General features: G+C 41.9%; 2 protein-coding genes across 3 annotated transcripts in view; one reads left to right on the top strand and one right to left on the bottom strand.

The window, feature by feature from the left end:
• The window catches only part of PARP14 (poly(ADP-ribose) polymerase family member 14), a 64,266-nt gene extending 62,650 nt beyond the window's left edge, over nucleotides 1-1,616 (top strand). Inside the window, exon 18 of the mRNA XM_024769291.1 lies at nucleotides 1,386-1,616. Within this exon, the coding sequence (XP_024625059.1) occupies nucleotides 1,386-1,453 (68 nt within the window). The 3' untranslated portion in view covers nucleotides 1,454-1,616. The remainder of the gene's footprint in view (nucleotides 1-1,385) is intronic.
• The window catches only part of HSPBAP1 (HSPB1 associated protein 1), a 50,071-nt gene that overhangs the window by 10,085 nt on the left and 25,205 nt on the right, over nucleotides 1-14,781 (bottom strand). For both annotated transcript variants that reach the window (XM_024769294.1, XM_024769295.1), the window contains exons 4-5: nucleotides 5,299-5,435; nucleotides 1,627-1,798 (exon numbers count right to left, since the gene is read on the bottom strand). In XM_024769294.1, coding sequence (XP_024625062.1) covers nucleotides 1,627-1,798; nucleotides 5,299-5,435 — 309 coding nt within the window. The remainder of the gene's footprint in view (nucleotides 1-1,626; nucleotides 1,799-5,298; nucleotides 5,436-14,781) is intronic.

Consider the following 14,781-nt stretch of genomic DNA (forward strand, 5'->3'; position numbering starts at 1 on the left):
GTGAAGATAGAACCCTCACAGATTGCTGGTGGGAATGTAAAATGGTGCAGCTGCTGTGGAAAACAGTTTGGCAATTCCCCCAAAAGTTAAAAAACACAGAGTTATCATATGACTCAGCAATTCCACCCTTACGTATATACCCAAGAGAACTGAAAATATATGCTCATACAAAAACTTGTACTCAAATGTTTATAGCAGCATTATTCATAATAACCAAAAGATGGAAACAACCCAAATATCTATCAGCTGTTTAATGGATAAATAAAATGTATATCCACATAATGGAATATATTCAGCCATAAAAAAGAATGAAGTGCTGATAACGTTCTACAGCCTGGATGAACCTTGAGGATAATTATGCGACGTGAAAAAAGCCGGACACGGAAGTCCACAGACTGCACAACTGCACTTATGTGAAATGCCCAGAATAGGTAACTCTATACAGAAAGAAAACAGAGAAGTGGTTGTCACTCCGCCTGCCGATGCAGGAGACACAGGTTCGTGCCCCGGTTCTGGAGGATTCCACATGCCGCGGAGCGGCTGGGCCCGTGAGCCATGGCTGCTGAGCCTGCGCGTCTGGAGCTTGTGCTCCGCAACGGGAGAGGCCACAACGGTGAGAGGCCTGCGTACCGCAAAAAAAAAAAAGAGAAAGACTAAGAAAACCTTGCAAATGTTACTAAAATATCAGACAGCAAATGCCAGTGTTGTGAAGGTGATATTCCCCACTGGGTAGCAGCACTAAGTACTAAACCTTTGGAAATGTTTCAGAGACAGTCAGTTACAAAAGTAACATCCATTCTTGCTTAAAAGCAAATCATTCTCAACAAATATTATATGGTATCACTTATATGTGGAATCTAAAAAATGATACAAATGAATCTACATACAGAACAGAAACAGACTCACAGATATAGAAAACAAACTTACAATTATCATGTTTGGTTATGTGGAAAGGGGTAACTTAGGAGTGGGGGATTAACAGACACAGAGTACTATATATAAAATAGATAAGCAACAAGGATTTACGATATAGCACAGGGAACTATATTCAATATCTTGCAATAAATTATAATGGAAAATAATCTGAAAATATATATATAATTGAATCACTTTGCTGTACACCAAAAACTAACACAATATTGTAAATCAACTATACTTCAATTAAAACAAACAAACAAAAAACCCTAAATCATTCTTAGTTCATTCTGCCTTTGTTGGCCCACTAACTGGGTGCATTCGAACCTGTGTTTGTGTGTCTGGATTTTATCGTGGTTGAACAGATATTAATTGTGAATAAATGTTCCAGAAATGTTCAAGTACTCATGCCTTGACACCTTCTCTTAACCTGAATAAAAATAACTGAGTTTTTGGATCTTCCTCCACAGGCCATTCTCCTCTTCACCAGCAGGAGGAGCTGTGTTCCCTCCTCCCATCTCCCACCCATGACCTGTGAAGCAGGGATTGTGCATGAAGCCTATAGCTGGGGAAGCTACGTTCCAATAGCAGAGCAGCAGGGAAGGAACCATTGTCATTTGTATTGATAGGGAGGCACGTGGCATAGACTTGAAAGAAGTTATAGCTGGGGTGTCCACTGACAGGTCACCAATGTTTTAAAGCTCCCATTACCTGTCCAGGGCTCAGGGTAACCATATGTCTTCGAGCCTTCCAAAATTGAGGAAAACGTTTTAAATCAGGATTGACAACATTGATTTTACTGAACACGCTAGATTCTTCATAGGGAATTCTAGTTGGATAAAGGAAAGGAGTATCTTCAGGAGGAAAGAGATGCCATCTTTTCCTAATTAAAAAAATAAGATACAAGTTAGTACTCTAAACTTGAGACAAAACATGTAAGAAGGCAGCAGCTAAGTGCTCATTTTCACTCATTTTCATTCAATCCATAAAGGAATACAGGAACCGCAGGGGTCACCTGGCCCATCTCTCACTCAGGGCTGGAATCTCCTCTGCAGACACCTGGTAAAGAAGGGGAGCAACTAGTGGGTATCTCATGATGCCCTGAGCAGCCTCTTTTCAGGGACAGGAGCTCCTTTGTAAGATCATTCTTTCTTATCTCAAATCAAAGTCAGCCTCCTCATAAACTGTTTCCATCCCTGAGTCTAGAGCTCCCCAGAATAATCTCTACCCTTTGAAATCTCTGGATTCCTCTCTTATGCAGAGCAACCATTCATCCAGAGTAACTACCCACCAAATCCTTTCCAGACTTCTCCCTATTGGAGTTATAAATTCCTTAACCTAAACATTTGTTAAGTTGACCCATTAAGGAAGAGAAATGCACGAATGATGCCACACAACTAAAAAGTAGTATAATATAGGAATTTTCAAAAAGAAAACTGTAAAATGTTTCAGTCACTTTAAAATTTTTTGAAAACTGGAAGTGATAAACCTTAACTCACAAAACACTAGACACACCAATACTTTGAGCCAACAGAGGGAGGACATCTGAAGCAAAGGAGGGAGAAGTGTGAAAAAGGAAGAGACACAGACAGACAGAAATACACAGATGGGGAAGCAAAGAGAGAGGGAAAAGAACCTAGTTCTGAGACAAGCCCTAAAGCCCTCTAGTGACCCCTGACAGTTACAGAGGGGCTATCATGTCTTTTCAAAACACGTCCTTTCAAAAGAGCTGACTGCTCTTCTCAAACTAGGAAATATAAAGTCTTATTTTGCCTTAGAGATGATAAAGCTGCTCCCTCCCACTAGACCTATGACTGGTTTGGGAGAATTTTTGGCATTTAGGATGTTTAGAACGTTAGAGCTGGAAGGACCCTTAAGAGATCATCAGTCTAATCTTACATTCAAAGAAGTGCAAGAGGGAGTCAGGGTTTGCTCAGTGTCATTCACTGGGCTTGTGTTAGTGGTGGACCCAGTACTAGGTCACAGATCTCCAGACCCCTGCACTATAGCTGTGTTTCCCAAAGGAACAGCCATGATGATAACCATCCCATACAATTTGCTTTGCTAAGTTTAAAATGTAATATATTTGCATCCTTGTGTTCTTAATCATAGTCAATCATCATGTCATCCCTGGCTCAAAAACCTCTCGGTTCTGATGCTGAAAGAACAGAGAAAAAGCAGTATTTGCCTGGGCATTAAGATCCTCAGGCTCCACCCTGCCTCTCTTACTGATCCTGTCTCTAACACACAACTTACACGGACAACGCACTGGGCCCTCTATATACCCTACGCTTTCCTGGGGCTCTGCTCATGCCGGTCCCTTTGCTCCTCCCACCTGTGTCTTTTGAACATTCACCCACCCTTTGAAACCCATCCCAGATGGCAACTCCCCTCTGAAATCTTCCCTAATCTTTCCAACAGGAACATTTTCTCTTCTCCTTTTCAGTTGCATGGCTCTACGAACCCTTCCTCAAGGGCATGTTCATTCTGCCTAGATATATCACAGCAGTCCGCGGGCTTCCCTGCACTCTAACTGTACATACACTCTCTTAGGGCAGAGAGGTGTCTTACTTGTTCACCTCTGTTCTTAGTGTAACACATGGTATCTGCACGGCAGGATACTCAGTAAATATTTCCTGAACAGTTAGTTATTTTATTACTCCAGAGCTATATGAGGCCAGAAAATATGGTCTACGACAAAGTTAAAGTAAAGCTATATTAATTTTATATCACAGAAAGAACCCAGGTATTTTTTGGTAATGTTTTCCCAACTGAATTTCTTTGGCTTATTTCTCCACTCAGAACACACGGAAAGCAGCTACTTAAAATGATGCCCGCTCTAACGAAGTTTAAGGTTCAGATTATTAACTCCATAAGGGCAGGGACCAGGCACACTTGATTCACTGCTGTAACCACAGTGCATTAATAATGTACCCAGACGTTCTAGGCTGCTTAATAAAGACCTGAGGAATCCAGGAGGAACTATCTCATACAGTTTTATAGTTTTCAAAGTACTTCACACGTGGGGGGAGCAGTTCAAAGATGGTAGCAGAGGAAGACCCTGAACTTACCTCCTCCCACAGACACAAAAAATACACATGTACCTATAGACCAGTTCCCTCTGAAAAGAACCTGAGAACTAGCTGAACACGTGCTCCACAATAAAGAATAAAAAGGACTAACTACATCGAGATGAGCAGGAGAGGCAGAGAGACACTCCCGCCAAAGCCCTCAGCCCCCACGTGGTGGAACACAACAGGAAGGGACCTCACCAGACAAGGCTTCTCCGGGGAAGTTAGGGGCTGGCACCCCACATCAGGAGCCCCGGCCCCTGGGATCTAAACCACAGAGATGAGCCCCCGTAACAGCTGGCTTAGGAAACCAACAGGACAGGTGTCCAAGTGTCCCCAAGTGCTACATGAAACTGAGACTCCTCTCGTAAAGGGTTCACATATATCTCACTTGCCCCGAACCCTAGCAAAATAACAGCAGTTTGAAAAGTGTTGAGACTACACGTGAAGGAAAGTCATTTAGAACCTGACAGTATCCACCGAAGGGGTGGGAAATGATGGAAATGCTCCCCCGGGATGGAAGCACTGGCAGACGCCATTGTTGTGCTCCTCACCTAACCTGCGGGCACAGGTGGGCAAGCTCGGATGCAGGGGCGAGCAACCGTGGCTCTACCCTGCCACAATGCTGAAGCCAGAGAGCTCCAGTGACCAGAGCACTTTCCCAGCCCTGGCGCAGGCAGGTGGGCACAAACGGTCCCGGCATTCTCCTGCTCCCGGGCTAAAGTCTGTGAGTGTGGGAGGCTGCAACACGGCCCTGCCCCCTGGCTGGGGCTGATGCGCATGAGCAGTCACGGCGTTCTCCCGCTCCTGAAAAGCCAGCACGCGTGCGCGGACGAGGCAATCTCATGCCGCACTGCTGAAGCCTGCGGGCTCGAGCAGTCATCGTTTTCCCACTGCTCTCCTAAAACAAGAGAGCGAGTCCCACCCCCTACACTCTACAGCTACTAATGCAGACTCTTACATTATAGAGCTAAGCAGACAACTGTCTAGCTGAACTGGGAGTGTATTCCTAGAGTTCTGGGATCAGCTTTCTGACAGTAATCCTGACCATGGCTGAGAGACACAACACACAGACACCACCATCTATACGGTTCCCCTTATTTCACAAAGGAGGAGACTGACCCAGAGGTTAAGAGATCTGCCCTGGTCATGAGGCAGGCTGATAGGATGGAGCAGGGAGTCCTGCCCCCTACCCGACACTCATTCCTCCTCCTGGGCAACACACAAAGACACACACATACACACACACACTCTCTCTCTCTCTCTCTCTCTCTCTCTCTCCCTCATGCATGTGCATGCACATGGGCATTACCTTCCTTGTACCTGGAATACTAGGTTGCAACCATAGGTGTCCAGATGACAGGGTGTATGGGCCCCCATGGAGCCGATCCACAATGTACTTTCCTGTCCATTTCTTCCAGGAAACCCAAAGTCAGACCACATCACATCCTGTTTTGAAAATAAAGTCACAGTCCATCAAGAACCAACCAACTCTGTTGTATAGGAGTGTTACACATTTTCACTTACACATCTGGTTTTGGGCACTTGGAACACTCTCTTACAGAAATCGCTATAGATGGAAGAGGTTAGGTTTCCAGAGCAATTCAAGAAGTCTTTTTAACCAATAACATATCTGAATAACCCCACTAATAGTAGTTATTCAACAAATATTTACTGTCTGCCTATAACATGCCTGACACTCTTCTAGAGCATGTGATGAATCGCACAAAATAGACAAAAAGGCCCACCCAAACGAAGCTTACATTTCAGAGGTTGGAGACTGACAATAAACACTAGACACAGTTATGCAGATATATGGGGGAAGTGGCTCAGGCAGCAGGAACAGTGACTGCAATGGAAATAGAAGTATTTTTTTAAATCTCTGAAGCTTAACTCAGGAATCCAAAAAGGCACATTCCCTCTAAGCAGTGCAGATATCTTGAGGCATAAGTAATGTACTAACTTTTTGCACTTTCAAAGACCACATGAAAGAAGCCTTCTCCTAGGTTAGTGGAGTTATTTAAAATTATAGATGCTGGAGCATCTATAGTAGTTCATACCTACTAAACTGGAGTCTCCAGGTGGGGGAGACACAGCATATCTTTTGAAATAATTTTGCTGTGCTCCTCAAGGTCATTAACTCTTTAAGTGTAAAGAACTTGAAAAAGAGGCGGCACAGTGCTTTCAACTTGGCACTCGTTATGTCTAGTTCTGTGGACAGATCCTGCCCAAGTCAACTACTGATTCATAAATACCATTTGGTCCAGTAGTTCTCAAACCAGGCTCCCTGGCATCCCCTTAGGGCACTGGGGATAGCAACAAAGGCTCTTTCTTTCAGCAAACTGCTCTGCTTGATTTTATTTAGGTTTGAAGAAAGGGTGTTCCTGCTTTTAAATAAAAGTTAGAAAACTACGAACGTAGTTTGACATAAACTCAAATCCATGGAATTTAAGATATGTATAAGCTGAAAAAGAAAAAGGACACACTAGTGAACCAGGCAGGAAAGTTTTGCTTTATTTTTTATTTTATGTTTTTTGAATCATGAATTTTTCCTTTTGAATTTTAAAAAACAAAAAACACCTCTATGTGCAGAACATGGTCCTAAATGCTGACACTACTCAGTATCTTCAAACTTTTCTCTTTTTGGAGGCAAAGCATTAACACTACTCAAAGAGAAAGAGGATTTTGGAGAGACATTTTCAATGGATGGTTTTAAGGAAGACTAGAAAAAGCTTTTTCATTTTTGTTTTGAGTGGTAAAAATAGAATATGTGCATATAACTAATATCTGTTATAAAAAGGGGAGTTTTTGCAAGGTCAGCACTATTGTAAATGCATATCGCTCAAATGCAGCAGCTCCAGGGCGTGGCAAAAATCATGTCCCCTCTGGATATAGCCCATATGCTCCATGAAGGGAGCTTACCTCTGTTTTCCCAGTGCCTAATATAATACCTGGCTCAGGTTAAGTGCTTAAAACCTTGGCTGCTTGGGAGGGAAAGAAGAATCTGTTGGCTTATTATGGGTAAGTGGTTCAGGTCAAGAACATTTTGAGCATCTATTACATACCTATGAAAATTAATACAACACAGGCCCTCCCTTCAAGCCTCATAATGGAAGATAGTCCCATAAATGGACCCTTCCGATATAACGCAGAAAGTGCTCTCACAGCAGTGAGCAGAGAGTGCTCTATGATCACAGAAGAAGGGCTCCCAGTCCAAGCAGGGAGCTTAGGAGGCTTCCAATGAACCTGGTCCTTGTCGAACAATCCACCACACCTCAGTTTGGAATTTAACTAAAGGTAGATGAAAGACACGCAATATAAAAACAAAAAAGGGGGATCTGTCTTACCTAAGAAGAGGCTGGTTTAAGTGACTCTTAATCTTCTTACAGGTACACCCCTTTGGGAGTCTAATGAATGCCTATATCCCTCTCCTCAGAGAAATGAACGCACACGCACACGTGAGCACGCGCGCGCGCGCACACACACACACACACACACACACTTTCACATACAGTTTGAGGGAGTCGGTGGACCAACCCCAGGTGAGAAACTGTTCTAGAGCACTACTTCAGAAAGAATCACAGAAGGAAAGTTTTTCTACTAGGTCAGGGGGTGACTATATGAAAAACTGACGTGAGGCTTCCCTGACCTCTTATCTAACACAATAATGACTAAAAAAGGAAAAATTATTTTGGAATGATTAGATCAGGGTGACCTAAACTTCAGCTGCAAACTGGCTGAGAAAACTAGAGGGTGAAGGGTTTGGGGGCAAGTGGCAGAGAGAAAGTCAAAGTAAATTTGTCAGAAAATAGATAGCATTGAGTGTTACCTATTTTGGCTTTCTTTCCCCACAGGCTCTTGAGAGTTGGGATTTCTTGCCAACTGAGTTCAGCTATTTACAGGTAGTCAAATCTCTGAAATGAGTGCAGGCCCAGGAGGAATCTGCGTTGGGTCTTGCTAGAAACAAGTGACCCTGTTAGGCAGCCACATCGGTGAAACTAACACAGGTGACTGGCGGGGTGATCCATCCTGGAGTCTATTCCCACATCCACTTCAAAAGTTGAAAAAGTCTTTAGAAATCATCTCTATCCATGAAATTCTATTCTACATCATCCCTGAAAAGAGCAAGCGTCTGGTTGATTGCTTACTACAAAATCAATATTTGCTTTCTTGTAACTTCCAGAAGAAGGTCCTAGATTTGTTTTCCACAAACAACAGGTTTATGTTCTCTTCTGCCAAAAACTATTGTCTTTAAATTATCTGAAAAATGGTCATGTCTTCTCCTTTATCATTTTTCTCAAATATCTAGACTCAGTAGCATTAAATTCTCCTTCCAGTTTCCCTCCTCTTGACTACCTTTGTCAACAGCCCTCTTAAAGCCTGGCTCTCAGAATGAACCCCAGACACAGCCTATGTAGTTCCTTGCATATGGGTCTCAACATTCCATGATCTGGACATTACACTATTAATACACTGTCAGACAGTGCTTTTTTTTTTTTTTTTTTTAAAGCAGCTGAATTATACCATGGCTAATCTAGGCTTGACTGTCTTTTTCTTATGAACGGTTGCCTAGCCATATCTCTTCATCCTTGACGTTACAGAGTTTAGGAGAAGGCCATGGGACCCTACTTTTATCCCTCTTAAATTGAATGTTAAGTTTCTGCCTGGTGCTTTGCAATGTTTAAATGAACCTACATACATGACTCCTAAACCTTCATCTCCAGTCCTAACTTCTCTTCTATTTACGACTAAATCTATATTTTCAACTGCTAAACCTATATTTTCAGCTGCTAACTATCAGGTTATGGAATCCATATGGTGGGACAGGCCCTGATACTAACACTTTCTTTGTATCATCTCATTTAATCCTTATGAGATTGAAGGTAGTTATAGCTACTGTACAGATGTGGAAACTGAGGGACAGTTCTGTCCTTTTGTTAAAAAACATGGAGACAGTTTTGGTTGTCATGATAATTAGGAGGGGGGTGCCTTGGTATTCAGTGGATGGGGGTCAGGGATCCAGCTCAACAAAACAACAGAAGTTTTGTATCTTGCACCATTTTCATAACACTGAAAAATCTGATCTTAGTTACCTGAGATTAGAGCTCTGACTCTTTTATTTTTTTTTTTTTTGCGGTATGCGGGCCTCTCCCATTGCGGAGCACAGGCTCCAGATGCGCAGGCTCAGCGGCCATGGGATCTTCCCAGACTGGGGCATGAACCCGTGTCCCCTGCATCGGCAGGAGGACTCTCAACTACTGCACCACCAGGCAAGCCCCAGAGCTCTGACTCTTAATTTCATATATCCTCAAAGGACTTTTGCACGGTTTTAACACATACTGAATTTTCTAGAAACACAATTACTAAGTAAGTCGAGGGAGGACTGTACTTTGTGTTCCTGCAGCTTCATCAAGAGTTGTTCACCGTTTTGAAAAATTAAGTCACCAGCAGCATTGAAACTCATATGATATTTGATTTAGCAATGTATACACCAATATCAGTCTGTGCTCGTACTGTCTCATCAGGGTGACTCTGTGTATAGATACAAACATACTCATTTAGCCTCATTTCAAAATGTTAAATATAAAATATTGGAAATATTCTGTGGAATTTTATCTTAACTCTTCAAAACTGAACCTTTTCCTTGTAGGTAGGTACAAGCTCCTGATTAATTCATTATGTCTTCTAGTATAGAGACGCTTGAATAGTTACACATCAAATCACACACTTCTGCTTAAGTTCTCCTGTATTTTATAGCTGGGGTAGTTTAATCGTTTTTAAAAATTATTTGTGGAAGTAATTATATCACCTGCAAACTGCATTTCAGAACAGTAAAGGGGATGCAGGTTCTGGTATGAGACTATTGCTACACTACCTCTCTACTGCTCTCCCAGCATGGGCTACACACCTCCCTGCCTTTGCTTCTGCTGTTCCTTCTGCCTGGCTGGTCTCCTCGCTGCCCTTCCCACACCCCAATTCACATTTCTCTTTCAAGACCCAATGTAAGTTTCATGTCCTTGAACCCTTCCACACTCCCCACCGCAACCCCTTCCTCCTCTGCCGCATGCAACCTGGTCATTCTCTCTTTTGGTCTCTCTCTCCCAAAGAACTTTGATTCTTTGCCTGTCTGACCCATTCTCCTCAAAGCAGCAAAGAGTGATCTTAAAATATTAAGTCCTGTCCCCGCTTTGCTCTGCACTTAGAATTAGATCCAAATGCCCCCTATCATGGGCCTGCATGACCAGGCCCCTCTCACCTCTCTGACACCTCTAACCCTCTCAGTCTCACTGGCCAGGCTTCAATCACAATGGCTTTCTTTCTTTTTTTCCAAAAAGGCAAAGTCTTCTCACATTCAAGGGCTTTGAACTCTGCTTAGAAAGCTCTTGACCCTCCATTCACTTGGCTAGCTTCTCATTTTTTAGGAATCAGCTTAAATATCACCTCCTCAGAGAAGGCTTCCCAACTTACCCTTTTAGAAGTCCCTCTGCTGTACTGATTTTGGCCCATTTTTGTTTACTTCATAACAGTTAGGACAATCGGTTAGACTCACTTGTCTGATTTCACTATAGAATATGAGCTCCCTGAGGAGAGGAGACCAAGGCTGTCTGTGACTCTCCAGCCCTAGCACAGTAGTTGAAAAACAGGTGTTTGTAGAGTGAATATACAATCATGCACATTTTACAGTTATTTTCTGTCTTTTGAACACATATTCACCTCACAGACCCCAGCAACTGGCAGAGTCCACAGCACACAACAGAGCTTGAATCTAGTTTCTGCATTCATCTACTCTCAGCTTTGGCTTCATGTTTTTTAATCGGCTGGAAGACTTATTACTCTGCTTTGACTCTGGAATTTTTTTCTTGGGAAAATACAGGTCTGGTGGGTATGGTCCTGGAGCTCCTTGGTCATCCCAGGCCAGTGCCCAAGTCTAAACAATTCTCCCAACACACAGTGGCTGACAACAGCCATCTGCGAGAATGTCACAGAGAACTCAGCGAGCTCCCCCAGGGTCTGCAACATCAGAGGAGGCGCATCCCAGACCACAGCGTGCATCAAGGTTGGGCCTGGTTTCTGGAATAAATGGACTATCCATTCAAAATCGTTATATGTTGGCTTTGGAGGTCCACTTAATCACACACCTGGACTTGACTATGTTGTTATGTCTTCTAGCATAGTTATTGAGCATTAACACATCAAAATACATGTTGTTTATTATAAATTACTTCCTCGAAAATTCTCCTTTATATTATGGGTAAGGTATTTTAACAATTTAAAAGAATTACATGTGTAGGTAATCGTGTTATCTACAAACTGTTTAAAGGGAGTGCAAGATCTGGGAGAGTTGAGAATCACTGCTATAGCACAACGAATAGAATCAAAAACTACTGACTGATAATATATGTGATATGCTAATAGGGGATGGAACCTCAAAAAGTGTAAGGCATAAACATCTCTATTATCAAGAACTCTAAAATCTAGTTGAAGACACCAACTTGAAATAACAACATAAACAAATCAATTACCCCCTCCCCAATATGCCAGAAGGCAATTCTATCATGATCACACAACCGGACAATAAATTAAGAGGTCAAGAATGCTTGATATTTGCTTTTGTCTTTCTCTGTCTTGATCCCTCAATAAGTACTAATGCGTTAGTACTTAATCGAGAGACATGAACTTTGTGCTTTTCCCTTCCTCTCTTCAGTGAGACGTATAGCAGATTGCTAACCTATCAACTTAACCACTAAATAAAATGACCATCAATCATCCTGCCCCAGGGATCTGGCCACAGGGGCCCCCCCTTGAAACTGCCAGCCCTATGGCTGCCTAAGAAATCCCTCTGGCTTCAAAATCCTCTCTCCCCAGCTGACAAGGGCATTCTTGGCTATGCACTAAGGATGGCTGTACAGACTCATTCTGGGAACCCTCCCTTTAATGCTGCAATTCTCTCTGGTCCCTATACTTGATGCCTGCAGAGGCCCTGGAATAACTGTACTTTTTGTAGAAATTGTAAATCTTGCTTCAATTTTTCATGTCCTTCCATGAACAGAGTGTGCCATAAACTGCCTACTTTTCTTAATATCTCATTCCCAACTTTATTCAGACAGATAATGTGCCCAGCTAAGAGACATCCGTTTTCCAGCCTGCCTTGCAGTTCAGTGGGGCCATGAAACTAAATTCTAACCATTAAGCAAAAGTTGTTGGATGGGACTTCTGGGACAGTTCCTTAAAAGAGAGGCAGAGAGCCGGGAGTACACGTTTGTCCTTCCTTCCTCCTTTCTGAAATACAGTGTGATGGCTCTCTTGGAACACAAGATGGCTTTGAGGATGAAAGCCACATGCTAAAGACAGAGTAGAAAGACAGGAAGAACCTGGGTTCTCTGGGATGACAAAGCCTCCATTCCAGCCCCGGCCAGTGTACCTCCAAACTTCCCTTAGGTGAGGAAAGAATTCACCATATGTGTTTAGTTAGGCAACTTCCATTCTGGGATTTCTGTCACAAGCAACTAAGCCTAACCCAAATTGATTCAGGACGTTAACCCATGGAACCTTGTCTTTCCCCAATAATCTCATTCTGTCAGAGCCTTTATCTTGGGTTTGCAGTTATGCCAGTCCTAAACCCTATATCAGAGAAACATATCCTCGAAGAAATACGTCTGTAGACACTTCGGGGTGGAAGTAGGGAGAGTTTCATGGTACTATTCTTTGAGCATATTATAAATACAGTAGGCTTCCCCAGGCTAGCCTGGAGAACTAACTGCCAAGATCTGCATTGTTCCTCCAGGAAAAAAAAAAAAAAAGTTCTGAGTCCAAACAATTGATATACAAATAAAATGTGTAGAACACAAGCAATGAAAATTACAAAAGACAGCAAAAGAGTAAAAAGAACCAAAACGTCTTGATAATCAACTCTTTAATTAAAAAATAAGACCACAGTTATTATGGAAGTGCTAATGTAAGGCTGCAGTACTATAATTTAGTAGTCCATTAGATACTCTAGTGGTTAGGGGTAATTCTAGAAGACAATATCACATGTTACCCCAGTACTTAAAGGAATTAACCAGGAATTCAGTCCTGCTTTTTCATCCTCCCCCACAGCCAACCACAATGGTTTCCTATCAGCCCCAATTCCTGGCCTCTTCCCAGACATATTCTGGGAAATTTATTTGCAGTTTAAAGACACCTAAGAGAGGGACTTCCTTAGTGGCACAGTGATTAAGACTCCACGCTCTCAACGCAGGGGGCCCGGGTTCAATCCCTGGTCAGGGAACTAGATCCCACATGCATGCCACAACTAAGAGTTTGCATGCTACAACTAAGAGCCAGCGAGCCACAACTAAGGAGCTCTCAAGCTGCAACTAAGGAGACAGCCTGCCACAACTAAGGAGCTCGCCTGCTGCAACTAAGACCCAGCTCAACCAAATTAATTTTTTAAAAACTATTAAAAAAAAAGAGAGACACCTAAGAGGGATGGAAATAACACACTACAGTGTTTCAAGACCAAATATGGCACAGCTTCTGTACAGAATGAGAGTTATAAGCAAAATTCATCATTTACTCATAGTTGAAAACTGGCTGGCCAAAGAAAATGAACTTGGTTTATAACACAAAAGTAGTACAGATACTTTATTCTAGTCTTTCCTCTGGATGGTTCTGCCTTGTCATGATGTCCTCAACATAATATGTAATTTATAAATAATAATGGTTTTATTTCTTGTGTACATAGAGTGATCATATTTCCCAATAAAAAAACCAGGACATAAAGGATGACAACGCACTTTTGTGCTACCTGTGAAGATAAGAGTTAGTTGGGGAGAAACTGCTTAAATACCAACATAAGGAAATATTTAGAAACAGTGTATTTTCCACTGCCTAGTTTTCTTTTTAAATTAATTTCACTGAGGTAAAATTTATATACAATAAAACATACCCATTTTAGACTACAGTTCAGCAAGTTCTGACAAATGTATATACTGGAATAATCACCACCATGATCAAAATATAGAATACTTCTACTACCCCAAAAAGTTCCCTCTTACTCCTGTGCTTTCAATCTGCCTGCCTCTACTCTCAGCCCCAAGCAACCACCGATCTACTTTCTGTTATCCCAATATTTTGAAACTGGATTCCTTTAAGTACACATAACAGCAATGAGGATGAGTTTTAAAAATTGCTTAATAAAATTGTCTCCAACATTTTAAATAAGAGAATCTAAAAATCTGGTTGTAATTTTAAAAGTTCAAGAAAATGTATATGCTTCAATCTTCTTGATTATATATAATATTCTAAAACTATTACAATCATTTAAATGATAAAATAGTGTCAGAAAAAGTACTAAAGTCTAATAGCACATTTTACACTTTTCTGTCTTAAGGCTTGGCCCCACATTCAACTTTAAACTCCCACGGAAGCCAAGTCTTTTATTCAAGTTGGCATCCCTGGTACCTAACACAGCACAACGAATGTTCAAAAATTGCTGAGTTACTGATCTAGGTGACTAGATCTAATTTTATGCTGAAACTAAGTTGCTCCTAAACCTGTTCCAATTAACAAGTTAAATAATTGTTGCAGACTCAAACACCATTTAAAAAATGCTGTACAAGCAACCAAATCTTCCATAATTTTACAGGTTTTTAAAAAAAAATTTTTTTTGGCTGCATTGGATCTTCGTTGCTATACGCAGGCTTTCTCTAGTTGCGGTGAGTGGGGGTGCTCTGCCTTTAGGTGCACGGGCTTCTCATTGCAGAGGCTTCTCTTGTTTCAGAGCATGGGTTCTAGGGACGTGGGTTTCAGT

This window comes from Neophocaena asiaeorientalis, unplaced genomic scaffold (genome assembly GCF_003031525.2).
Source record: "Neophocaena asiaeorientalis asiaeorientalis breed wild unplaced genomic scaffold, Neophocaena_asiaeorientalis_V1.1 scaffold671, whole genome shotgun sequence".
Lineage (NCBI taxonomy): Eukaryota > Metazoa > Chordata > Mammalia > Artiodactyla > Phocoenidae > Neophocaena > Neophocaena asiaeorientalis.